We start from the raw sequence: 27,541 nt of genomic DNA, 5'->3' as shown, positions 1-27,541 counted from the left end.
TTTTAAATATTAGGTATTTATTATGGTTTATCAACTACAAACACACACACACACACATATAATTATCTAAAAATATATATCTCAAAGCACCTAAGATTATTTTGACAAAGACTGTTTTTGTGAATTGTCATGGTATATCTCGCCTCTCAAAACCTATTTTCATTCAATTTATATATACTTGTAGAAAAACATAATTAAATTGTCACAGATGTCTATGTTTGTGATACATGGACATTCTGCAGACACCAGGATTGATAAAAGATGGGTTTTTCATTTTTCAACTTTACTTGCCAAAAGATCTTTTTAGCAATGTTTCTCCAAAATTCTTACTTACATGTGTTTTCTGAAACACTGAAATATAGTAAAAGTCATTCTTACTTGTATTTGGGAATTACATTCTTAATATAATTTTGGAATAAAACGTATTTCTACAATGCCACTGTAGTATATACTCCTTCTCCGTCCTTTGTTCTCATATTTTTGAAAGAAAAATACGACATTGGAGTACTTCACAAACCACATCACATAGGAAAATGCAAAATTCATAATTAATGCTTTAACATAATAAGAATGTAATATTTTATTTATACCATTCTAGAATATAGGTGTCTTTCTTGAGCATCCTGGAAGAGATTACATTGTCAGTTTCCCCTAGGAATAATAATGGGCGAGTGTACTTGGCAGTTTGATCTGATTAATAAGGCATGATGAGGTTAAGTGACTTCTTTTAGGAGGCATATGATTTAGTCCTCAATGCCTAACCTGACTACAAAACTGGGTCTTTGGAATCATCATTACATAAGCAGCCCCTAATTTTACTGTATGGTACAGAGTCACATGGCCTTTCAGCCAAGTCCCCACTTCTTTTGAAGCTGACTTTAGCCTTCTGGCAATCAAAGTAATTTGTATGAAATCAGAAGGAATGGAATGAAATAGTAGGCATGGAAAGTACCGTCAGATATCCTGGCTACTCTGAGATGCCAACTTTCCAGGAGCATTGCCTATGTCAAATTTCTCAGTAATATTTACCTCTCATTTTTTCCACCGTATCAATAACTAGCTCTTGTCATCTTCAAAGTACTTCTCAAACATTAAATAATCTCAGATTACACACTCTGCTCTTCACATTTATCTTGACCAGCTGTCAGAGAAGGCAATTTATTTCCCCTCCATTTTATTCCTCTTGGCTCGGTGTGGCTTCTGCAGTAAATTTGAATGGAAAATGAAAGGTACAATTTAGTGTGTTTCCATAACAAAGGAAACACATAAATTTCTGTAAGTGGTATAACCTTCAGATTACTTCCAAATTGCTTATAGTTTTGCCTTCTGAGTTGGATACACAGAATATATTTTCAACATCTTTGAGTCTTGATTAGTTTTTAAGTGGAAATTTTGAGGATGTGAAGACAAAAAGAGAGAAAAATAAATAAAAATCATTTGGTTTTAACATTTTCATTCATTTAATATATCATACCATAATTATTTTGGCAGGATTATGAGGTGAGATAAAATTTGGGATTCATAATAATATCAGTACTTTTAAATCTGAAAGTTCACATTTTAACACTAAACTTGCATTGCTTTCTGAATTTATAGTTTCTCATTTTTCTGATAAAAAAAAGAAAAAAAATATGGAAATTCTTGTCCCTTTAAAATTTTTTTGTTGCTTAAAGATGTGACCAGGAAAAAGGAAATGTGACCAAGATTCAACTAATTTGTATCAAATCCCAGTAAATTTGTTCTTTTGGTTTCAAGATACCAAGCAGGTGTGTATGATATTGCCTACAGAAATACTCTCTAACACATAGTTCACTGAAGTGAGTCTGAAGTGCAAAAGCAATTCTTCTGGTGTTCTCCATATAGCAGTAGTAGGAAGTCTTCCAGAGGTTAAAAAACTGGAGATTAGCAACATATCAACTTTCAGGTGGCCTCTCCTAAACACTTGTAATTCACTTACTCTCCAGCAAATCATTATTCCGAAGGTTTGATTCACTTGTAGCCCCACTTGGATCTTAAATTGCACTTCGAAGCACTCCTGTCCTTCATCCATTTTCAGAACTGCCGTTAGAAGTGATGGGAATTTGGCACAAAAATCAATGAAAGGATATGATATGAGTTCGTTCTAATTTTTCCTTCTTTGAGATCCATCTCAAGTACAGTGTGTGAAATCTATTTTTTAAAGGTATTTTTCCATGTTGCTAACATTTCAACTAAATTGAGTTCATGACCTTGGGATATGTATTCACATAGTTTTTCAGAAAAGAAAGGTTGTCGCTATTGTTAATTTCGACCTAAAATCATTTCAAATTCTTAATTAATTCATTTTACCACTGATCTCGTCATCAGCTTTTTAATCTATTAAAAATATGGGGCTAGATTTACAATCATCACCTAGAAATGTTTGTTTTAGTTATGTTTGGTTATTTTTAATACCTACTAATATATATCTTGGAACGTATTTGATTTTTCCCCCCTAGTCAGTGACAGGATTTTGTGGCACTTATTCTTGTCAAGAGAAGGATAGCACTATTTATTGGTAAAGAAACAAATTTAAAAAGTAACACTTTATTAACTAGACTACTTAATTATGTATGTAGTATTTTCATTCCTCCCCCCCCCCATAGCTAAGAGTTTTCATATGAACTGGATTCAAACTCTCAGCACCCTGTGTATACAGCTGTTAGAAGTTTCAAAATTTGTCTCTTTGGTTTAACAAATTCCATGATGCTGAAAACATTTGCATTATAACAACATAACTTTGTTATAGATCATCTCTCTTGATTGGTTAACAGAGCAAAACACTCTCCATTAATATGAATAAATTGTAGTCTGTGTCCTTCTGCATCACAAGAAGTAAATTAATTGATTAAGAAGGTCATTGAAGGAGTCCTAATATCCCACCTTGGCTCCCTGAAAATATCTTAGCCTAACGTATAGGCTTATTCAATGAAAACAAATGCCTGGATTTATTGAAGAGTTAGTCTTTCAATCTCTACCATTGTTTCTGAGGTTAATCTTGCCCTCCTGGCCTTTCCTTACCATTTTAGTAATGGTTGTACTAGCCATGGAGGTGGCAGTAAAAGTAATGGCGATGGTGATGTTGAGAATAATGAAGATATAGTTTAGTTGCTGTTGTATTGCCATTTACTGAATAATTCGACGTAGCAGGAAATTTGCCAAGCAACTGACATGAGTTATTTCTCTACCATCATAAACCTGCGAATTGAGTCTTACCATCCTCCATCCTCAGTTACGGAGGTTTCTCACTCAGAGGTGAGAAACAGTAGTGACCTTCTAGCCAGGAAGTTAATCCCAATCTCTCTTGTCTATAAAACCTATGGCCGACCTGTTTTGCTTTACTGTTTCCATGATAAAGCTAGACCTCACTGAAAGAAAGAATTGTGCCAGGTAGAGAAAGAGGTTGAAAGATTGAAAGGAGCACTTTAATTCCACTCTGAGGTCTTCAAGGAGTACAAAGAATTCCCTTCAGTTTGAAAATCCTAAAACCTTCCAGGTGTTATTTAGCACATTCTAAAAGTAACTACAAGTAGTTACTGTCCATTTAGGTGAAATTTATTTTGTGCAAAGAGTCAAAGGTAAAAAAAAAAAAAAAGTGTCAAAGGAGTATGAAAATTTGGAGTTTTTTTGTTTTGTTTTGTTTTGTTTAGTCTGAGAATGTAATTTTGAAGTAAAAACTAGAATTAAGAATAGTTAATTGTTGGGCTCCTGGGTGACTCAGTCAGTTAAATGTCAGACTCTTGATTTTCACTCAGGTCATGATCTCAGGGTCATGAGACCAAGCATGAGGCTCCATGCTCAGTACGGAGTTTGCTTAAGTTTCTTTCTCGCTCTCCCTCTGCCCCTACCCCACTGCTCACATATGCTCTCTCTCTTTCTGTAAAATAAAGAAACTAAATCTTAAAAAGGAAAGAAAAGAAAGAGGTAAACAGGGTAGCCTGGGTGGCTCAGCGGTTTAGCGCCGCCTTCAGTCCAGGGCCTGATCCTGGAGACCCAGGATCAAGTTCCACCTCAGGCTCCCTGCATGGAAGCCTGATTCTCCCTCTGCCATCTCTCTCTTTCTCTCTCTCTCTGTCTCTCATGAATAAATAAATAAAATCTTAAAAAAAAAAGAGGTAGGTAAACAGTTGAGGGGAAAAATGACAACATAAGATCAGATAAAATTTTGCTATCATATGTGTGTGTTTATGTATGTATATACATGACATAATGTATACACTATTGCAATTATTAAAAATGTATAAATATGTATAAATACATATACACGCACACACATAGATATATAAATATATACAGACATATGATTGTGTACATGTATATGTGCATATGGGTTTTAAACCACCAAATGGAGGTTTATAGCACATTGAACAAAAAATTTCCCAAGATAAAAAATATAAAGGGAAAATAAATATACCAAAAGCTTATCTCTAGTGATCCAAGAATTACAAATGAAGCAGGATTTTCCCCCTATGTGATTGCAAATAGTTTGAACACCGGTAATACCCAGAATTGTCAAGGATAAGAAAACAGAGACTCCTGGCATGTAAAAATTTCAAACATATATACTAATTTTCAAACACATACATATACTCTAAAAGATATAAAGGCAATAATGTTATTTGTCCCAGAAATTCTATATATGGGAAAATCTCCTAATGTAAAAATTATTAATGTGTGCTGAGAAAAAAATCTACCGTATCCCAAGATAGAAAGCTTTTTTACTAAATTATGCATAGCCACGAAGTGATGTGCCATGCAGCCACTGAAGTGGGTATTTTATGGAATACATACCGCAAGAGAACTTGTTTATTATATATTGCCTAGTAAAAATATAAAGGAAAGAGTGATGACGACTTCAAAAACAAGTAAGACATATTTATATATTTAAATGTATGTACTGAAAAGTAGGTATAAGTGGAACAACATTGATAACAACTGTTTCTGGGTCATGAGATTACAAATGATGATCCATTTATCTATTTATTTTGCTATTTTTAAATATTTTTTGAATCTTTTCCTCCATAAACATGTAGACCTTTGAAAGCAGGGATAAAAGGGTTACTGGATATAATGAGATTTTCCAACATCATTCATTTCGATCTTCTGTGCCCCTTCACAAATAAAAATGAATGTCCTCCATGGAAGGGTCAATTATACGGTTAAACCAGGATTTCCAAAAAGGATTTCATCCATTTGAACTCCTTGATCATTGATTTCGTTTCTCACCCGGGGAGATAGTTTTGCTCACATTCAGAACTGACATACGAACCTAAATAAATGGAAAAGGTGTCAGAAAAACAACTCGTCTAAAAAATCCATTGCCTTTGATGGTAGTGAATGTAGGCGGCAGTAAGGGAGAAGTAAAAATGATTAAAGGTGATGACAAAGTTTGTGGCTTCCATGGAATTATTTACAGTGTGGAGGAGAGGAGGGATGCTAATCACTAGGGCAGGTGGATTTCAGAGCTTAGGGTAAATCCTGGGGAGGTGGCAGGAGGTGTGGCCCTGCCACTGAGAGGCGTGTGCACTATAGAAAATGATGCAAACAACCCAATAAATATATAATCTGTGTGGGGGTTTTGGTCATTAATATTTGACAGGAAGTTCTAAATTGTGATTCTTCCTTCTGAATGTTTGATTAGGAAATGCATCTACTACCACAACTGTGATCGACAGCAAAAATGGATCTGTGCCCAAATCCCCTGGAAAAGTGCTGAAGAGGACAGTCACAGAAGACATAGTGACAACATTCAGCTCCCCAGCAGCCTGGCTTCTGGTCATTGCTCTGATCATCACATGGTCAGCTGTTGCCGTTGTTATGTTTGACCTAGTGGATTACAAAAACTTTTCAGGTAAGATCCATGGAATGTGGGTTTTAGATGAAAAGAAGCAATCCTGCCGTCTTTGTTGCTTGTCATTTCATCTTCATGTGAGACATGAAGCTCCCCACGAATGTGTTCGAGTGTCAGGGAAGGCTGGTTTCCTTCTCCTCCATTTCCTTCTATTCTTCTTTGCCTCTTGTAGTCAGTGATTTCAAATGAAATGTATTTCCATATTTGTAACCCCAAACACAAACTGAAGGTTACAGTTTCACGAAGATAATGATTCAAAAGTTTGGTAGAACAGGGATTTTATCATTTTAAAACCAAACTGAACCAAATAAAAAAAACTTCTGGACAAGTGGAAAATTGTGTAAAGCATTTTTAAGCCCCTCTACCATCTGGCTCCAAGCTTCTTTTCCAGACAGTCTCTTTGCTCCTCCCATCAAAACATCCTATTTTGAGTTCCTGAAAATAAAGAGTGTGAAAAGGATTTTCCCAGAATTACTGATAATGAGATACTACATCTTGAGTGGCCATGTGTTCTCATGGGTTTGGAGTAAAATAGGAATAACACAAATGAGGAAAGACAGATTTTCATTATGGCCCAGTCAATCTTTGACTATACTGTTTATCTCTTTGTTCAAGGTATTTTAACTCTTTTAAAATTATATTTGTGTATTCCCACATCTGACATGCTCTATGGACTGTGAGTTCCTTGAGGGAAAGACTTAGGTGTATGATAAATATTAACTATGGAGACAAATAAATTTATGCTTTTTACCACAAGCAAAACCATTTCATTAAGCTCTTAATGCACTCCTACATATTTGCACCATTCATCCCCATCCCCACTTCCCATTTTCTTTCTCCAGTGGGAGTGGAATCAGTAGACCCCAGACACTCTAAGTGGTATAAATTGCATTCTGTATCGTCAGAGATCCTCTACTTCTGATTATGGCATTTTACTCATTCAGCAATCATTTATCAAGAACCAGTATATGTGCCAGGCAATGGCTATAGTAAGAGAAATATAAGAATAAATATAACAAAGTCATAGAACTGGATCATTTGGGTTTATTGACACGTGGTGTGATTGAGATGATTTTTCTTGCACTACACTTGATCTTGGCCAAAAGGCCAAGAAGCGATAGAGGGGATTCCTCTTGCAGTACAATTGCTAGCTGTGCTAAAGTGAGCATTATCTAACAGATGGATAAGTCCCATGATGTCAATCAGAGAAAAACACTATTTATCCAGAACTGTGAACCTCTGCTCTAAATAAGCAATACTTTTGGTACGCTGTATAATGTAGGCTTTTAAAAGAACATACAATTGAAATGCCTGTAATATAAAATTATGGCCTAGAATTTTAGGTGAAAAACTTGTTTACAGTACCCTAGGTAATTTTATTTACCTTGAGTCTATATCAACTGTGATAGTTCATCTATTCTTTCTTTTTCTAGAATTTCATTCATTTACATTTTAGAGCCAGATATGATCATAAAATATAGTTCAAGTTTTACAATAGACATATCTTAAGAATTGTTTGTAAATCTCCTATTTGAAAAGGTAGTAATCTACTAAGTACACCACAGAAATTACCGTCGCGAGGAATTTGTCCTTAATTATTTTATAAAATGAGCGGCTACCTATGATTAGATTTTTAGATTAGATTACTAAATGTAAGACACACTGACAATCCATGGTAGAGCTTCCCTGGACTGCTGTAATTAGGTATTATTGGTAATGCCTGTGTGACTGGCATTTCCTCTTAGAGGGGAAAAAATAGGCTCTGTATTATTGCTATTTCATTTCTTCTTTCAAGGAGTGTTTATTAGGCACATCTTCTAATTGAGGCCTCCTCCCCCAGTTTCCTATATTTATTAGTGACTTAACCATCTATCCATTACATACACACACACCAAAAAAACCCAAAAAAACAAAAAAACAACAACAAAAAAAACCACCACCAACAACAAAAAAACCACAACAGCAACAACAACAAAACCCTGCAAGTCATCTTTTAAATCTGCTGGACACCTGAACAATCACCATGCTCAATGCCAACGAATTGTCATGTTTCATGAATCCCCTCCCTTCTCTGGTTACCACTGTCTTCATTACGACATTTCAGACCTGGATTTTCTGTTAAGGGCAGTAATGCAATTTCTTCTGGTCTCCCTCATCCAATCTCTCCCCTTTACCATTGCTCTAATCTTCATAAAACATCAATTTCACCAAGTATTTCCTGTTGCAAAGTACAAAATCCTTGGCATGCAATTCAAGGCCTTGGCTTAGCTCTCCCTTTTTATCTTGTAATTCAGCTCATGCAAACTATTTTCCAGCCATCCTTACTATTACTCTTTCCTCCTTTCTTTGCCTAGAAACACATACATTCTCACTCTTCCTGGCCTCTGCCTTTACTGTCCTCCTGCCCACTGCACCCCACCCCAACCAGAAAATGTAGTAAAGTAGTTAAAAATGTGAATTCTGGTGCTGGATTTTGCTGGTATTAAATCCAGATCTTATAACATCCTACCTGTGTGATATTAGAAAAGTCATTTAGCCTCTCTTTGCCTCAGTTTTATCACCTATAAAGTGGGGACAATAATGGTACCTATGTAATAAAATTGTTAAGAGGATTATATAAGAGAGTATATTGGAAGTGCTTAGAATAGAACCTGCTTTATCACAAGCACTGTATGAATATTAATATCACTAGTAGAGACTCATTCCTCCATTTTCTTGAAAGATGAACTCATCCTTCAAGACTTAACTCCCTTTTTTGGTGAAACATTTTCAGATTTCCTGAGAAAAATTCGCTGCACTGTGCTTTCATTCCCTTGGTACCTTATGGGTAGCTGTATTAATTAACACCAGTTAACACACTGTAGGATAAGTATCTCTTTACTTATCTTTTTCACTCAGAAACTTAAACTTATCCAAGGACTGTCTTACTCATCTCCGTACCTGAGTGCCTGTGATGTTGTAAGTTTTCTGCTATCCATTTCTTGAAGGATATATAATGTTGACATTTAGATTTTGAAATAATTTCTTATATTAGGAAGAAAAAATACCATAAAATTTTTATTTCATCCATTTTTGACCAACTTTAAAAATAAAAAAAAACTTTGATAAAATCAGAACAAAAAATAATGAAATACGTTTATAAAATGAAATGTTACGTGTCATATTTTGTAATGGTCATCCATTACTACATTATAAATTACCTCAAAAATAAGTGGTTTAAAACAACAATAAACATTTATTACACTGGAGCACCAGGGTAGTTCAGTTGGTTGGGCATCTGCCTTTGGCTTAGGTCATGGTCTCAGGGTCCTGGAACTGAGCCCCAAGTCCAGCTTCCAGCTTAGTGGGGAACCTACTTCTCCCCTTCTCTTGCCCCCATCCCCTGCCTATGTTCTCTTTCACTATCTCTCTGTCTCTCTCAAATAAATAAATAAAAATATTTTTTAAAAAATTAAGAGCACCTGGGAGGTTCAGTCAGTTGGGTGTCTGCCTTCAGCTCAGGTCATGATCTCAGGGTCCTGGGATTGAGCCCTGCATCAGGCTTCCTGCTCTGTGGGGAGTCTACTTCTTCCTCTTCTTCTGTGTTCTCTCTTTCTCTGTCTCTTTCTCTCAGATAAATAAATAAATCTTAAAAAAAAAAACAATTATTAGGTCAAACAGTTTTCTCAGGTCAAGAGCTTGGGAAAGGCTTAGAGTATATCTTGAAGTTGTAGTAAAGAAGTTGTATGGGGCTATAGATATGTTTGAACGACTTTCTGTGGCAGTGGAACCATTGGCAAGATGTCTTATTCATTTGGCTGTCAAGGTAATGCTGGTATGTCTTCACCACATGGCAGCTGACTGCTCTCAGACCAGGAGAGAACAAGACAGAAGCCACAAAGCCTCTTATGACCTAGGCTTGAAAATCACATACTGTCAGTTCTGCAAATTCCTTTAGGTTATGCAGGTCAGCCCTATTTATTGTCCTAAAAGACTACAGAATGGCATGAATACCATTAGGCAATGATCACTGGGGACCAATTTGAAGGCTGGTTACCACCTATTCTACTCTCAGAAAATTATATTCCCAAGCTGTACAGCTTGAGGTAAATACTTAGATATGAGGAAATGCCATCCAATACTCTAGCTGATAAAAATTTATTGTAATTACAACGGGTGCAAAAAGATAGATGATGTATTAGAATGATTGGCATCATGAGGTCACATCTAAGAAGATAAATAATCTCCAATGAAATTGAAATTAAAAAAATCATAAATCTGAAATTCTAAAGAACAAATATATAAATTCTTCAAATAAGAAGTTCAAATACTTTTTGCTAGGGATCCCTGGGTGGCGCAGTGGTTTGGCGCTTGCCTTTGGCCCAGGGCGCGATCCTGGAGACCCGGGATCGAATCCCACATCAGGCTCCCGGTGCATGGAGCCTGTTTCTCCCTCTGCCTATGTGTCTCTGCCTCTCTCTCTGTCTCTCTGTGACTATCATAAATAAATAAAAATTTAAAAAAATTTTTTTCAAATACTTTTTGCTAAATCAGATTTGAATGTGCAATTTCGGACACCAAAATAGTGTAAGTTCAAAGACTGTATAATTATAGCATAAAACTGTAACTCATATTAACTATTGGTTGCATGGGATATATACACTCATATTAAAATTTTAGTTTCTTTTCTCCATTTAGTGAATTCTAACCTGCCTTTTTTTTTTTTTTTTTTTTAATTTTTTATTTATTTATGATAGTCACAGAGAGAGAGAGAGAGAGGCAGAGACACAGGCGGAGGGAGAAGCAGGCTCCATGCACCGGGAGCCTGATGTGGGATTCGATCCCGGGTCTCCAGGATCGCGCCCTGGGCCAAAGGCAGGCGCCAAACCGCTGCGCCACCCAGGGATCCCATCTAACCTGCCTTTTTTATGTTGATTCTTCACAGGAAAAAAAAATCATTTGCTTCAATAAGAGTGTCAAAATGTAAATGGTATACTTATCTTTTTTTTTTAAGATTTTTATTTATTTATTCATGAGAGACACAGAAAAAGAAAGAGAGAGATAAAGAGGCAGAGACACAGTCAGAAGGACAAGCAGGCTCCATGCAGGAAGCCTGATGTGGGACTTGGTCCTGGGACCCCGGGGATCATGCCCTGAGTCAAAGGCAGACGCTCAACCCCTGAGCCACTCAGGTGTCCCAATGGTACTTTTATGTTCTCATGTTATTTTTAATTGATACCATTTCAGATATCTACCAAATATTAATATTATTAGGATGATGAGTCTTTGTACTACATAATGTTTTTGAAATATATATTGTCAATTCCAGGCTAGTGATAAAAAAAATACTGGGAATAACTGAAGACAAGAGAGGGCAGGTGTCCCTGGGCTCTAAATTACTCTCTGGCACTTTAAAAAGTGGGTAAACACTTTTAAGGCATTAAGAAATTGTTCATAGAGAAATGAAGATCTATTTTCATAAGTAAATACTGTACTGGATTGAGAAGAAGGATTCTCTTCTAGGCAAACTTCACACTTCCTGATTTTATTAATTTGATCTGATGTACCCAATAATGTACCTGTGAGGCATATGTAGAATCAGCTTTTATGTGCTTCTTTCAGAAGACTTGAGTTGACTCTCCAACTCCATAACCTGCAAACTAACGTGACTAGGAACTTGGTTTCCTTGTATGTCAAATAGGAATACTACCTTGCTTTCTTGCCTGCAAAATTTATGACTTTGCTTCTTTCTGTCTAAGCTGAAAAATTTTAGGACATCAAAAAACAAGCAAACAAACAAACAAAAAAACCCACCAAAATCAGAAACCAGAAAAAAAGATTTCACATATCCTTCATTTCTTCCTAAAAATAAAGTTCAAACACTATCCAAAAATAATACAGTGTATCTATCAGAATTTGATCAGAGTAGAGTCACCATGAGTGGTATAGAATAGTAGATTAGTATATGGCTTATGCATTCATGAGAGCTGATTGGCAGTCTAGGTGGGGCTATTGCAATGTATCTGAAGTAGGTCATGGGTCCGTAGAGTGGAAGTTGGGGGTAGGAGAGGAAAAATACCTTTATCTTCTACCTTTCTAAACTCTTGGCTGGGGGCCCTCTAACAAAAGATAAATTAGCATGAAAAAAGCATTCGGATTTATTTAATGTAAGTTTTATGAGACACAGGAGGCTTCATAAAGAAAGGAAGACCTTAAGAAACAGTTAAACCCAAGCATTTTTATGCTAGGTTTGAAGAAAAGTGGAAAGTGGGGGAAAAACGTGACAGGACAAAAAGAGTAGGAGCTAAGTGTCATAAATTGAGGGAAACAGCAAGGGCTGTTCATTCAGATTCCTCTGGGCATCTTGGAAATAAGGCTATTCCTTTCCTCTGGGTTTAGGGAGGACACCTTTCTTATGAGAGTTTTATGACCTGCTTCAGAGGAAGGTCAGGAAGCCCTTCTTGCACATGTCATTTCTCAAATTCTTTCAGCTGAAAACATTCAATATGCCAAGGTGCCATATTTGGGGAAGCATGTCCTGAATCCCGTCATTGGAAAGGGCAGATGGAAATAGAATAAGGGAGACTAAGGACAAACTGGAACCTTTAACTGACTCTCTCCACCTCAAATTACAATGATGTGGGTGAGCTGCAAGATGAATTGGTGCCTTCCACTACGGAACTGCACAAGCACCTGGCCAGGATTTGGAGATGCTGTAGGAGGCGGTCCAGTGGGAACTGGAGAACACGTGGCCGGCTGCTGCCACATGTCAAGGTCAGCCAGCATATGGGTGATAATGTGCATGAGCTGCAAGAGCACCTGCCCTACACCAACCTTCAGAGAATAAGCAATGGCTAATATTTCTGTTTTGCTTTCTAAAGCTCATGAGAATTTCTCTTGTGCCCAATTGTTATCTAGACCTTACACATGAGGGAGTTCTGGGAAATGTAGCTCTAGTGTAGCAATTTAACAGCATACAAAGCCATCATGTAGGTGACCGTATAGCTTATCATCTAAAACAGGATGGGATGAGCACTGGGTGTTATTCTGTATGTTGGTAAATTGAACACCAATAAAAAATAAATTTATTAAAAATAATAATAATAAAAAATAATAATAAAACAGGACACCCGTGAGCATGTAATGGAGAGCTGTTTATACTGACCTCAGGACAACAGACACAAACCAAGATTCTGATCACCCAGATATTATCCTTCTTGCCTTTACTTTTTTTCCTGGAAGATGGAAGTCTTCAGAAAGGCCAAGTTGGAGTGGGGGTGGGATGGTGGTTAGTGCAGGGCAATGTTGCTTTTTTTTTTTTTTTTTAACCTGAGGCCAGAGGATCACAAAGGCTGCCAGAGGGCTTGCCCCCAAGCTTTTGCAGAGTCAGCAAGGAAGCTCTTGCAGAAAACAGAGTGGAGTCCTGATGATTTAATAACTCTTTAAAGATCAGAATTTGTGGGCTTTGGTTGAAATTCCTTACAAACTTGTTTGCCTTATATATAAAGAGACAACTTTTTCTCTCTAAACAATGATGTAAAAAAATAGGATTTCTGAAGAGATCACTACAAACTCAGGCATTAGTAGATATTAATGATTTTCTTCTAGGTCAGAAGATACAGGACAAATTGTAGTACTCTTGGCTTTTTGTGCCTAAGAACAATGGTTATAATTTATTAGCATCCTCATCCATAAGAAGGAAAAATCATTCTATGGCTGTACCAGGAAGTCTCCAAGAAGCACATTTGGTAATTTTTGCATGCATTCCACATACTTATTTCAAAACAATTTTGTAAGAATTAGATAAGATAATCTATGTAAAACATACGTGCCTGGCACATAGGAGGCACTCATTAAGCATAACTTGAATTTGAATCTTATTACCGGGAAGTAAGATCAGTAATCTGAGAAGAAAGCCAGCAAGGACATGATGGTAGGAAGCATCAATTTCTTATGAAAGTCTTGCAGACATCTCCTGATGTGCCTTTTAAATAGATTTTCTAATGAGGTGTGCCATTTATCTACTGCTCTTGGAAATTAATTTCCCTGATTTTTTTTTTCTGGCACTTAGCCCAGTTAAGCAGGTGCACTGTCTGTCAGGCTTTGAATGTAGAGGAAGAAAATGACTCAGGAAAGACCCAAAGCCAATCAGAATGTATAAATTTAACATTTAATGGTTATGTATGTATGTATGTGTGTGTGTGTGTGTGTGTGTGTGTGTAGAGAGAGAGATGTCTGTGTGACTGTATATGAATATGTTATCACATCTTAGGAGACTTGGAAGACCGAGGCACTGAATGCAACATTTTAGACTTTATCAGCACTCGTGTGTGCTGAGTTTTCAAGTATAGTTGACATTTTGTGTGATTCTAATTCTGATTCAAGTCTTATCTCAACTCCTACTTTTCTATTCAATGTCCCAGGCCTGTTTTGTCCTCTTGGTCACTACATCTAAAAGGATACATTCCATTACCCAAATCCAGTCTACTTATAAACAATCAAGGAAGCAGAAGTTTCCATAGTTCAGTGATTTCCAGATCCTAATTGAAGTTTGTTGCCTCTTCATGAAGGGAGGAAAAAGATAAATAAACATTTATTCATTTTAAAAAAGTATTCTTAATTTTATTGTGCCTACATTTTTAGTCTTAAAATTCTCTTTGGAAATGATGATAATCACAGATATTATTTCCGTCACTGTTTTTAAATGACATTCTTCTATAAAATAAAAGGTTGACATTTCGATGTTGGGCTCCAGCTTTTGGCTGGTGGTGAATTTCAAGGTCAAAAAACCCAAGAACTTGATACCAGTGCTCTATACCACTCATTTGAACCTTACCGAATGAGGCCTTATGTTGAATTTATAAATTTATCTGTGTAGATGGATACAATTATAAATCATACCATCTGTTAACACCCCACTTCTTGATGGATCAGCTATTATACATCTTTCAGTGCTATGCTTAAATTCACTTCCTTAGAAAAATCTTTCCTGAGGTGACTGGGTGGCTTAGTCGATTAAGCGTCTGCCATCGGCTCTGGTCATGATCCCAGGGTCATGAGATCGTGCCCCACATCAGGCTCCCTGCTCAGCACTATCTCTGTCTCTCTCTCTCAAATAAATAAATAAATAAAATCTACAAAGAAACCCAAAAGACAAAAGCCTTTCCTGAACTTTCAATATAAATCAAGTCACCTTGTCTTATTTCCTTGTTATATTATTTACTCTTTACTCACAGTAGGTATTTACAAGTTGTATATATTTAATTGGGTGTGATTTTTTAAAAAATATTTTATTTATTTATTTATTTCAGAGATAGAGAGACAGTGTGAGCAGGGGGTGGAGTAGAGAGAGAGATAAACAGACTCCACACTGAGCTCAGAGCCCCAGGCAGGGCTTGATCCCACAACTCTGAGATCATGACCTGAGCCAAAATCAAGAGTTGGAGGTTTAACTGTCTGAGCCACCCAGGCACCCCAGAATGTGATTATTTATTTAAAATCTCTCCTCTCCACTGATCTGTTAAGTTTGGGGAAAATAATGGCTTTATTTCATTTACTTGATTTTTCAGGTGCTTAGAAGTATTTAGCACAAAGTATGAGCTCAACAAACATTGAATGAATGTTGAGGTGAAAGAATAAGTGAATAAATAAGTAAATTCGTAAAGGAAAGGATGAGAGCAATTTTTAAAACTCTGAATGCTGAGTAAAGAGCATAGTTTTTCTTTTTACTTAAGATTTTATTTATTTATTTATTTATTTATTTATTTGAGTGAGCAAGAGAGAGAGAAAGAGAGAGAGAACAGGGAGGAGGGGCAGAAGGAGAGAGAGAAGCAGGCTCCTTGCTGAGCAGAGAGCCTGGATGTGGGGCTGGATCCCAGGACCTAAGGATCCTGAGCTGAGTCAACGGCAGACACTTAACCAACTGAACCACCGAGGCACCCTGAGCATATTATTTATTTATAAAATATTAGTTTATGATGATACTGATAATATTAGTATTCACATTTAAAATACGTTTTAAACCTCTTTTCCTTCAATTGGATTTTAAGGATTTCAAAGGTAAGGATTGTCATATTCATCTTAATCTTATTGCCTGATATATATTGTTCAATAAAATTTGTATGATCTAAACAGAAGTTATTTGCTAAGCATATCTAACAAGCAAACAAATAAAAAGAATAACCAAATAAGCAAAGACACAAAACAGTAATAACAAAAGAACACATGGACTTCAAGACAAGAACCAAAGTAGTTGAATGCAGGCTCTGAGGGCTAGAATTTGGGGTTAGAATCCTGACTCTACCAATCAGGAGCTGTGCAATCTTGGGGAAATTACTTCTCTGTGCCTCAAGTTCATCCTCCAGGATAATAACAGTACCTGTTTCATACGGTTCTATGAACATTAAATAAGTTAATACATACAAAACACTTGGTATTTTGAATGGCACATTGTCATTATTAGATAAATTGTAGTTAGTACTGTTTTAATTTATTCTTCATGACCTTAAGCATATTTCAATGTTTCAAAAAGATGAATAGGCATATTTCAAAAAGATGAATTGACTACTTGATTTCTAATTTTTAAATATCATGTGAATATACATAGATTCGAGCAATTACACAAAAGAAATCCAATGATTAAAGTACTATATTTTATTTTAACATTGAGTAAATGTCCTAGCCATTCTGAAATGGTTTGTAACTCTTATATGATAGAGTAAGCACATAATTCATGGCACTACATACTACATTTTAAGGTGGTTAAAAAAAAAAACAAGTTTAAAATTATTCCCTCAGCTAACACTGAGCAATAGAATAGCTAAAGAGACTATATAATATAGTCAAGAGTTTCCAAAACTAAATCTTGACTGACCAAATGCATGTTTATTAAATAATTAGTCCAGATATACTAATGGCTATATTAATCTCAAATATAATATCTCTCTTCTCCACTGGTCTGTTAGGTTTGTAATATAATGATCCAAGTAAATCATCCAACTGGAGTACAGTGATATTTTGACTATTCTTATGCTACCAGAAAATTAATTCCATTGAATGTTAGCTTAGAAACAAATCTATCAAAATCTTTAAATCTATGGAAAGCTTGCTTTTCCTTACTTGCTAATATTATGGCATTGGAACTGTGTCCATATTTAAGATACGTTTGTTTTTTTTTTTTTAAAGAGGAAAGCAAACTGGTTTTTCAATTAATATAATAAGAACCACACCATGCTCATTAATAAAAGTATAGTAAGATCCTTTCATTTTATTTAGGTATTTGACATGAGTAAAAGAGGCCAGAAGTTATTTGCAATTTGTTTCAGAATATAAAATGCCCTTTATTTGACATGGGTCTAGCTCCAGTAGGCTGGAAATATTCCAGGCTTAAACATTTGCAACACGATTTTGCCAGCAAGAAATTGGTTGATTGGGGTCATATTGGGAAAGAGAGGTGAAGTGTACATCTATTTGCATTCAGTAGCATTCCTCGTTGCCTCAAAAAGTTACAGTTGAGGAATAGCAAAGAATAACTTAGAAACATTGCCATGAGACTATTAAATATTGAAATAGCCACGTAATTTTAACTGAAGTTGCTTGTCTTTAATTTCATTAGGGTTCCATACAAGTGTACATTTCTAAAACACTGGAGTCTGTTAATAGTAAAGATGAGTATGGGAAAATCTGAATTGAGAAAATGTTAAAAAGCAGAAGGAAAATGCCCATGCCTCAGATTTTGAATGGCAAGGATTGGAGCTACACTATGACTATTCAAATGTAGATTAGAAAAGTGACAGTCATTTCCTTGTGCAGTCAATAAAACAATTAGCTCACCAAAAGTGCTTTTAAATCAGGATCCTAGTTTTTCTTTGGTTTAAAAGCATCTAAATATCCACCATCTGCAAGTATTTTATTTTTTCAAAATGGTAAATCACATGAGTTTTATCTTTTAGAATCTGATGTACTTCAAAAGCTTTGTGTCGGCCCTTTATTTTATTTTATTTCCTACATGGCTATCACTAAAAAAGAGAAAGCCTGATTATTGTAATCTAATATGGGTATTATCCAGAGATCTGAGGGAGAAGAGAGAGAAAAGATGATAAGATAGAGTGGAAGAGAAAAGAAGATGGAGAGAAAAAGGACAATGATTTGGGAAAATATATTTATCTGGGATGTTAAAGGATAAACTGAGGCATATTCAAAATGTTAAGAGTTTGGAGAAAAAATCGATTGGAACCAGGCATCACCAAACAGAAAGTGGTTATGAGAGTTCCTCTTACAGGAGTTAGAAGACTTTTATAAAAAAGAGGCTGAAGCAAAGCAAGGAAATTATTTGATTGGCTGTAGCTAAGCATTTGCCTTATTTGGGAAAGGTTGGTTGGCTGTTCCTGATGGGTTGTCCTTAGGTTTTGATTTCTTATCCTTAGGTTTTTGTTTCTTAACCTTGATGCATTTAGTCTTAGGTTTGGTTGTGTTTACGTGGGCTGCTGGAGCATTAGAAGCACTTCAGCCTAATGATCTCCTTGTTTAATTAATTCAAAGTATGAGTTATTGCTTCAGGAAGATTTGGCTTTTTTTAAGATTTATTTATTTATTTGAGAGAGATAGAGAGAAAGAGCAGGGGGAGGTAGGGGGTAGGGGCAGAGTGAGAGAGTCTTCAAGCAAACTCCCAGGGCTCCATCTCAGAACCTGTGAGATCATGACTTGAGCTGAAACCAAGAGTCAGACACCCAATCCGCTGAGCCACCCAGGGTGCCCCAGGAAGACTCAGCTTTTTAAAAGCCTTCGTTATTTTTAAGGGAATGTGTGTATCTGAGTGTGTATAGGAGGAAAGAGCCCCATGAAGGTACCTTTTGACACATTCAAATGTTGCTAGATATAAATGCCATCTCCTTCCTGTATCTTCAAAATCTCCACTTCTAGTCTCTCCTTTTCCATGGGTGTTTATGGGTATTCTAACTTGGAAAAACAAATTTCCTTCACTTTCTTATATCCCTGTTTAGCTATAACCCTCTTTGTTTCTGATTCTCTAGCCAAACTCCTGTTATGAGGTGATCTGACACTATTCTATCACTCTGCTCAAATGTCTCAAAAACACACATTGAACAAATGAACAAATCGTGAACTTAAGTGTGAACAACTTGCACACTTAACATCTTCATCTTGGTTAAGCCTTACAGCATTAGAACTGTTGACAGTCACTTATTTATTAAAATCTTATATTAGCACTTTTATAACTCTTCTTTGGCATCATTGGCTTCTTGCCCCCATCAGACAATATTACCTTGTTCCATTGCTTCAGTTGCATGGCTTTGCATTACTCAAATAAGTGATAAACAAGCTGACATCATATTTAGCCTACTTATTTTTAATATATGGCTCTCAATCTAATAATAGGATCAATCTTCTGAAATGGCTAGATTAAAAAAAAATTAAAAAATAAAATGGCTAGATTGTGAAATTTAGAGGATAAAAGCAGTGACACAGTTCAAAACAATCAAGGCACATTAAGGTAAGTTTTAAGAAACTGCATTCATCCCATCATGGGAGTCAGTAAAACTATTTTTATTCTGAAGGAAAAATTAATCTCATAAGCATTTTTATTTTCCCTGTCCTGAACCTCAATCTCTCTCCAGTTTTCCTAATTGTATAAGGATGTTCAGTTGGCTTAGCAAACTCAAGATTCCTGAACTAGTTATATTTATTTCAAAGCCTGCTTCCTAGATTCTAAGACCAATTCATTTTCCAGTTTTTAAAATCAGAAACATGGGACTCCTTGGAAGCTTCCCTCTTTCCCTGCTATCCATAAACGTTTACTCAGTGATCAAAAACCACTTACTGAACTGTCAAACGTCTCTTGGTTCTGTTCCATACTCTGTGCCTTATCTCTAGAAATCCTGCCTTAGTTTTCCCAAGATTGTTGCAATAGCCATGTATTCTCTTTTTGCCTATAATCTTGCCTTTGCCTCCTTTTCATTCTGAGGCCACAATGAAAACTGCAAATCTTTTTATTATTATTATTATTCCCCTATTTAAAATTTTAGATGTCTTCCTTTAAATATGAGTATGGATGTTGTCCTTGTCTGTTGGCTTACCTCGTTGGCGTGGGACAGTGGCTGATCCTCCAACAACTCCAGCTTCTGATAGATCCTTCTTCAGGTTCTTCCACTCCTGGCTGAGGAGCATATTTAGCATGACAAGGGCAACAGCTTCTTCTCTGTGGAGAGGAAGTTTTGGAGATCATAGGACTGATGCAATTTCCAGTTTGTTCTCATGAAATTCATCCCATCCCTTGCAGGCTCCAGATTTCCTTGCTCCCTCCACTTCATGTCCATATTTTCATTCCAAATGCCTCTTCCTCTCCTTCAGACCCCAGCTCCACCTGCGTAAGTAAAAATCTCTCATAGTGTGGTTACTATTAGAAGTACCAAGCAAAGGAGTGCCTGTGTGGCTCAGCCAGTAAAGCGTCTACTTTTGGCTCAGGTCATGATCCTGAGGTTCTGAGGTTGAGCCCTGCATCAAGTTCCCTGCTAAGTGGGGAGTCTGCTCGTCCCTTTGCCTCCCCCCATCCACTGCTTGTGCTCTCTCTCTCTTTCTCTCAAATAAATAAATAAAATCTTAAAAAAAGAAAAGAAATACCAAGGAAATTTCACAAATCTCATTTTCCATTTCACCATTTTTGAGGATTGTTTATTGAGGGTAAGGATAATGAATTCAAGGGAATTTCAACCTTTGTACATCGTCTCTATGTTAAAAACCCAGTTGGAGGAAAATTACTTGGAGAAATTTGGTTTTGAATATACATAATTTTTGTAATTCAGGGCAGGTGATTATATACAACTTCTGAACATCCCACTTTTGGAATATAACATATATTCTTGAGTATGGCAATATCATGATTATCACCTGTCTGTGGAAACATTCATTTAAATAGAGAAAAATGAGTCTTCATCATACTCTTTTCTTAATAAACGCAATGGAGAGATGCTCTACAGAAATATCTTGTTACCTCATTACTTAATTATGCAGTCTAAAATGAGCTGACCTAATATTTATATTTCTTGCTAGATTGCTAAGTGTTAATCAAACAAATACAAACATTTATTTTAACCTACATATTCAGTTTCAAGGAAATTTTGCAATATAGCTTGAATTCCACATTTTTGTCCATGCAAAAATCCTTGAAATGATATTATACTGCAATGATATTATATACTGCAGTGGAGGTTATCCAATGCAAAGCCTATATTAGGGTAGCTAAATTTAATTTTCTTTGGCTTCCATTTCTCCATTTTATTATTGTTTTTACCTTTGCTCTTCCACCATCTCTATTAGTTAGCCAGGTCCACTCCAATGAACTATTCAGTGGAAATCATTTTAAAGGACTACTATATGTGGATTTAAAGAGAGGATATTCAGAACAAGCCTCTTTTAAAATATTTATTAGGTGGAAAAGCTATTTTTTTAAAAAGCGATGTTGGGGTGCACTTGAGTGGCAAAATTGGTTAACCATTGAACTCTTAGTTTTGGCTCAGGGTTCTGGGATTAAGCCTTGCATCAGGTTCCATGCTCAGCACGGAGTCTGCTTCAGATTCTCTCTCTCTCTTAAACAAACAAACAAAAAAAGGTGGGGGGTATGTTAGTGCTACAAATTATTACTATTCTGGTTCCAACAAAAGTTACTTCTCAGATACCAAAATATCAAATATTGTCTCTGGAACTGAAGTGATCTTACAAAAATATAGCTATCTTCTAGGGAATTTTCAAGAGAAAATAATGGGAAGATTTGGAATTCCAGTTAGTGTGCCTTTTACAAACGTCCATTGGCAGGAAATAAGTATACCTTAGAGATTAACTATGGAGGAATAAAGGTGCTGCATTAAACATTTCTTGAAGTCTGACTTCCTTGGATGTGTTATATTTTTCTCATTGGCTTTACTTTGAATTTGAAGTGAAATACAGAATAAGAAAACAATAAACTCATGGGGAAAAAAGGGCATATAAGAGAGTGTAAGAGAGTGAAAGCACTTCTATTGTGATAATAAAAATTAAAGATGGCAGTTCTGACATCATTGAGTTCAACCAAGTTTGTTCAGGTTAAGTGGTCTAAACCATAAGAAATTGTTTGAAAGTTACTTCAGACTGATCCTAAAATGCTTTACAGTACAATGTCTTGAGTAAATGTCACTTTGATAAAGACACTGACCTTAATAAGTTGATATAAAAGCACATATTTTTGTTTGTTACTTCTTAAGTATCTGCACTTAATATTGTCAATGCTGGAAACTCTGAGATCTGAAGACTCAGAGGGCTATTAAGTTCACTGTGAGTGCTTTTCCTTTCAAATATGTTCTGGTTAAAAATAAGCTAAATTAAATCAGCATTTCATCCTTATATTCTTAGGAAATTGTTGACTATTATAAATGATGCCAAACCTCAAGTCCAAAATGTTTAATGAGAATTTGCATTCTTTCAGTTACATTTCTGAGTATAAGAACACAGCGGAGACAGCCATTGCTTTCTGCATATACTAACACAGCATTTATATCTTTTTATCTTTGTACTCGTCTTACCTACTTATGTCTCCCTTCTTCCCATCCTTGAGGGTGGCATGGGAATGAGAAACACACCAGAAGCTCTGTTTGGTACTGGTTAAGTTCTAGGGAATTCTGTATATCCTAAACAAAGACCAAGTAATTTCACAGTACTTCAAACAAGAATTGTTATGTGACACGGAGCATATTAAATGATGTATGATTTGCTAATATTTTTCTTAACTTGATCAAATTTTCACTAACAGAAACAAAAGTATTCCAGCACTCACCTGCAGTAAGAATGGAAAACCAGTCACTTAAAATTGGAATTTTTTTAGGTCTGGAAAATTGAAACTATATTTTCAGACAGTATTCTTCACATATCAAAACTAGAAACACCTGTCTAGCAAGCCCACAAGTGCCAGCACTATGTTGATTATATTAAGATAGGTTATTGCACACAGTAAGTCCTAAATAATTGTCTTGAAAGAAGAGTTTCTTAGTAAATTTCATTTGGGTGTTCCTATGCTCAAGGTACACACATCAATATACATACAAATTGAATTTTTCCTAATTGGGATAACATTTGTGACACGTTTAAAAGCCCTTACGTCAGTTTAGATCCAAATATTTAGATGTGAATATTTTCTGGGAGGTAAGGGACAGTCACTAGTTCTTTCATGAGTCCTGATAAACGCATTGTTGGATTTCACAGACCCTGTGGAGGTGGCCTATGATGATGTAGTGACTGAATGATCACCAGACAATATTTATTACAGCCTACGTTCCTGGAGCGCCACCATATGTTTGAGTTAAGTGGCTCTGAACGTTGGAATTAATAATTACTTAACGTTTACTATTTCCTTTACTCTGCTTTAGGTGCTTTATACCAAAAAGTTTATATACAATGAGTTTGAGTGAAGTTCAGCAAGTACCATCCGGTACAAGCAGGGACTCACGGGCCAAAGGGTCAGAAGATGCCGGAGATTCCTGTTCAGTCACCATCCTTTAGAATGGCTCAGACAGAGGCAGATGAGCAAATCCACCCTCTGAGTTGCTTTTTCCTTGGATCAAATACGCATGAGGGCAGCCTATCGTTGGGTGGGTAATTCATTTGGGAATGGATACCATGCAGTGGGAATGTAGGATACAGAGATACAGGGTTATAGGAAATTGACTGTTGTGCAAGACCTTAGTTGAAGCTGAGATCATACATAGAGCTTGCTGCTATGGGAGTCCCAGCTAGCAAACTCAAAAGAACCTCTGGCTCATTCAAGATTCCAAGATAATCTTGCTTGTTTCTCCACAATGACATTTACTAATTACCAGGTATACCATGCTGTGCTTCGAATGTATTATCTCATATAATAACCACAACAACCTTGTGAGGTAAGTATCATTACTCTTATTGTTATTTTACAGTTCTGCAAACTGAAGCACAGAAAAAATATTTTTTCCCGACCATATAATATTGTTTGCCAGGACTGTATATATTATAAACTGGCATATGAGAACGCTGAATATAAAGATAATAGGCACGAAGGGGTGACTTTGGAAAAGCATAGGAATCAGTGAATTTTATAGACATGTCAAAAGTGAATCTTCTCAACATCATACCACTATTCATGGGGGGAGCATCAGGATGAAAGTGAGGTGAGTGAAACACTCACCCTTGGGTGCAAAATGTAAGGACTCTGAAAAACTCAGTAACCAAGATGCATGATATTTTAATGCAATATTTAAAATTTTAAAATTAATGCAGAAATCTGTGATGCACAAAATATCAAAATTTTAAATAAAGACAGGACTATTATTACTAGTTTTTCCTTCTGTCTCTGCCTCCAGTATGGGCTGGCATGGTACTGGATGGGAGACCTGAACTTGAATGCTGTGTCTGAGCTCAGAACCCAAGCTTGTAACTGTTGTTTGCTGATGTTTGTCAGGATTTGAAAGATAAAGAAGAGTCTGATATAACTTGAGGAATGTAAGACTGATGGTCAAGGATAATGGTGAAAACATGGACTTGGTTCTTTAGGAGGAAAGCAGAGAAAATGACTAGTTTCCCATGTATGTTCCCATTTAGAAACTTAAGGATCTGTATAGTTTGGCTTCAAAGACAGAGCACCAATAAAAATCTTATTTAACTTTAAACTCTTCCTTGCCTCTCATGCCTCTCTTGGCACTCTTTTATCAGTGCCAAGAATCCAATTACTGATCATAAGGAGCCTAGAGCAGTTTCCCCTGCATCTGGTGGTATATTTTTCTGTAAGAAATATAAGATACAATTAAGAGTGACTTGAACACTGAGAAACATTTCTTATCTCTCATAACAGAAGCTCCTGAAGTAGGGTGATTATTCCAAGATTGGATAATTCAGTGCTTCAGCAATGTCATATGGACTCAAGCTCTTTCATTTTTAACCTTTGCCTTCCTCAGTGAATCAGCTACTGTCTTCATGGCTATAAGGTGATACAGTAGCTCCAGGCTTTATGTGCCCATGCAACAAAGTCCTTATTTCCTCTTTAACAGTCAGAAAACACCTCCCAGAATCTCTCATCCAATATCTGACTCTAGAACTAATTGTAAATTCTTATTTTTGTTTGTTTGTTGATAGGAATATAGCCAAACCTCACTTTTCTTATATTTAATGGAGAGATAAAATAATATAGCTACCTCATTGGGTTATTGAAAGGGAAATGTGGGTTAGTAGTATGTATAAAGTTCTTAGAGTAGTATCTGGCAGGTAATACACACTCTCTAAGTGTCAGCTACCATTGTTTTTATGATGATCCTTACTGTAATGTACTTAATTTAACTCACATAAACATGAGAGGTAAGAAAATATAATTTTAAAAAAAACCACATCAGTAAAAGGTTTAGTCGCATTGTATAGTATTATTTCTATTGATATAATTTGGATGTGATATCTGAGAGATGTAGTTAAGAATCAATTTGAAGACTACTATCTTATTTAAAATATATCTATAATCTGTATCCATTATCTATATGTACATCTATATCTATGTTTTTAAAGTTGTTGTTCACATAACTAAAAATCAGAGACTGATCTCAAGCCAGCCACATTGACTTCATGAAAGCATCTTGGTTTGACTCTTTTAGAACCAGGCGATATACATGTCTGCAGAGCAGATATAGTGCATTTAGGCATAAGGATAATTAAACTGGTATCTATTTTGTTGGATTTTATTGTTAAGTTCCTCAGTGAACATTTAGAAAAAAGGGAAATGGGGAAATGGTCTCAATCTATTCAGATCATAAAAATCCCATTTGCCATATTCTTCCATTAGATGTAAAATATACTAGTGCTAAAAAATACATTTAATGGTGCCATTACAATCCAGTTCCTTACATATAGTTCTTTAAAATTTTTCAATTGCAATTATAAAATTCCATTTCATTTTCTTTCTGTAAGGTTTAATCTCATCAGCCAGACTACCATATCTTGCTTATATGAAACTCTCCAGAATGTAGTAAAATTAAGATACAAAGAGTAAAGTTCCACTGTCATGGAGATAAGTTTTCCTGAAACCACCATTCTGTAACTTGGCATCCTTGAATAGGCTGTGAATCCCCTGAAATGGAACATAAAATTTAAAATTTCCCCGGAAATCCTTTCTTTCATATCACTTTTCCCCTTCCTAATATATATGCTGTCTAAGTCATCTATGGGATCTTACCCATCAGCAGAAAATGGCATATTCTTTCCATTTTAACAATGTGAAACAACAGAAAACAGCTGTAATTCTAGTTCTCTTCAAACATTGCCCAAACTCTGTCACTTACTTTATAGGAAAATGCACTTACCATCTCTAAATTCCTCCCATTTAGTCTTGAAGGCATTCCACTGAAACAGTCCTTTGAAGGTCACCAATGACATCCTCGTCATTAAATCTAAAGGTCTATTCTCAGTCTTCATTTTACTTGACCTATCAGCAGCATTTGCCGGTTGATCACTGTACGCTTCTTAAGACAATTTCCTCACTTGATATCCAAGACATTACACTCTTTTTTATGCTTCTCTCCCTCTCTCTCTTTCTCTGGATGTGTGGGCGTGTGTCTATATCTCTGTCTCCATCCGTCTTATCTCTCCTTGTCATCATCAATTGTTGGTTCATCCCTCTGACTGATCTATCTTCTAAATGTTGGAATGTTCCTGGGTCCACTTCCATGATGATTTCACTCAATATCATGATTTTGGATACCTTCTATCCTCTACTGAACTCCCAAGTTTCTATCTTCACCTAGGACTTCTCTTTCGTAGGTCATATTGAGTTGTACAAACATCTATATCTCCACATAGAGTTCAAATAAGCATCTTGAGTTTGACAAGTCTAAAATTCAGGTATTTATATACTACCCATAAAAAATCCTGTTTCTCTCCAGACCCCCCATTTCAGCAAATGGCATTTCCATCGTCCCAGCTTTTCATACCAAAAGCTTTGAAGTTATGCTCTACCCCTCTCTTTCTATCACACTCAGGAGCCAAACTATAAGTCTATATAATTAATTCTATCTTTTAATTGCGTTCAGAAAATGACTGCATTTCACACACACATGCACATGCGCGTGCACACACACACACAATCATCCTGATAGAAATCACTATCATTTTCCCCACTTACTTATTTCATTTGGCTCCTAATGATCTCTCTGTTTCCAACTTGGCACTCTTTCACACCCCTCAACACAGAGAATGAAGTTACATAAGTCAAATCACTTCATCCCTTTGATCTAACCTTCTGGTGACTTTCTAACTCCATCAAAATTAAAAGCCTAATTTTAGAATCCTTAACCTTTAAATAAAATAATATGTTGACATAATTCTACTCTTTTAAGGTATTAAAGGGAGAAAAATCTCTGAAAAGCTAAAATATTTTTTTAAATGAAGGAAAACATAAATCTAAAATTTAATTTGGGTTGATGAAAAGTCAATTGCAACTTATACCACATTTCTAGATAGATTGCCTCTCAATCAGATATTAGAAACTCTCCTGCCCCTTCAGAGTAATTTTCATATAATTAAAGTGAGAAAAACAACATTTTGGAAATACCTATTATGTTTATTTGCTTGTACTTTTATTTTTTAATCTTTCATTTCACAGATGGTGTCTACCTCCTAGGATATAAAAAATAAGGAAGA

At 35.9% G+C, this 27,541-nt stretch overlaps 1 protein-coding gene across 1 annotated transcript in view; it reads left to right on the top strand.

Annotated features, from left to right (window-relative positions):
- Positions 1–27,541, top strand: part of LOC121484758 (triadin) — a 112,982-nt gene that overhangs the window by 37,249 nt on the left and 48,192 nt on the right. Inside the window, exon 2 of the mRNA XM_041744420.1 lies at positions 5,660–5,869. Within this exon, the coding sequence (XP_041600354.1) occupies positions 5,660–5,869 (210 nt within the window). The remainder of the gene's footprint in view (positions 1–5,659; positions 5,870–27,541) is intronic.

Source organism: Vulpes lagopus, chromosome 2, assembly GCF_018345385.1.
Source record: "Vulpes lagopus strain Blue_001 chromosome 2, ASM1834538v1, whole genome shotgun sequence".
NCBI classification, from domain to species: Eukaryota; Metazoa; Chordata; class Mammalia; order Carnivora; family Canidae; genus Vulpes; species Vulpes lagopus.
The sequence above is the reverse complement of the archived record's forward strand: the minus strand, read 5'-3'. Positions and strand labels throughout refer to the sequence as shown.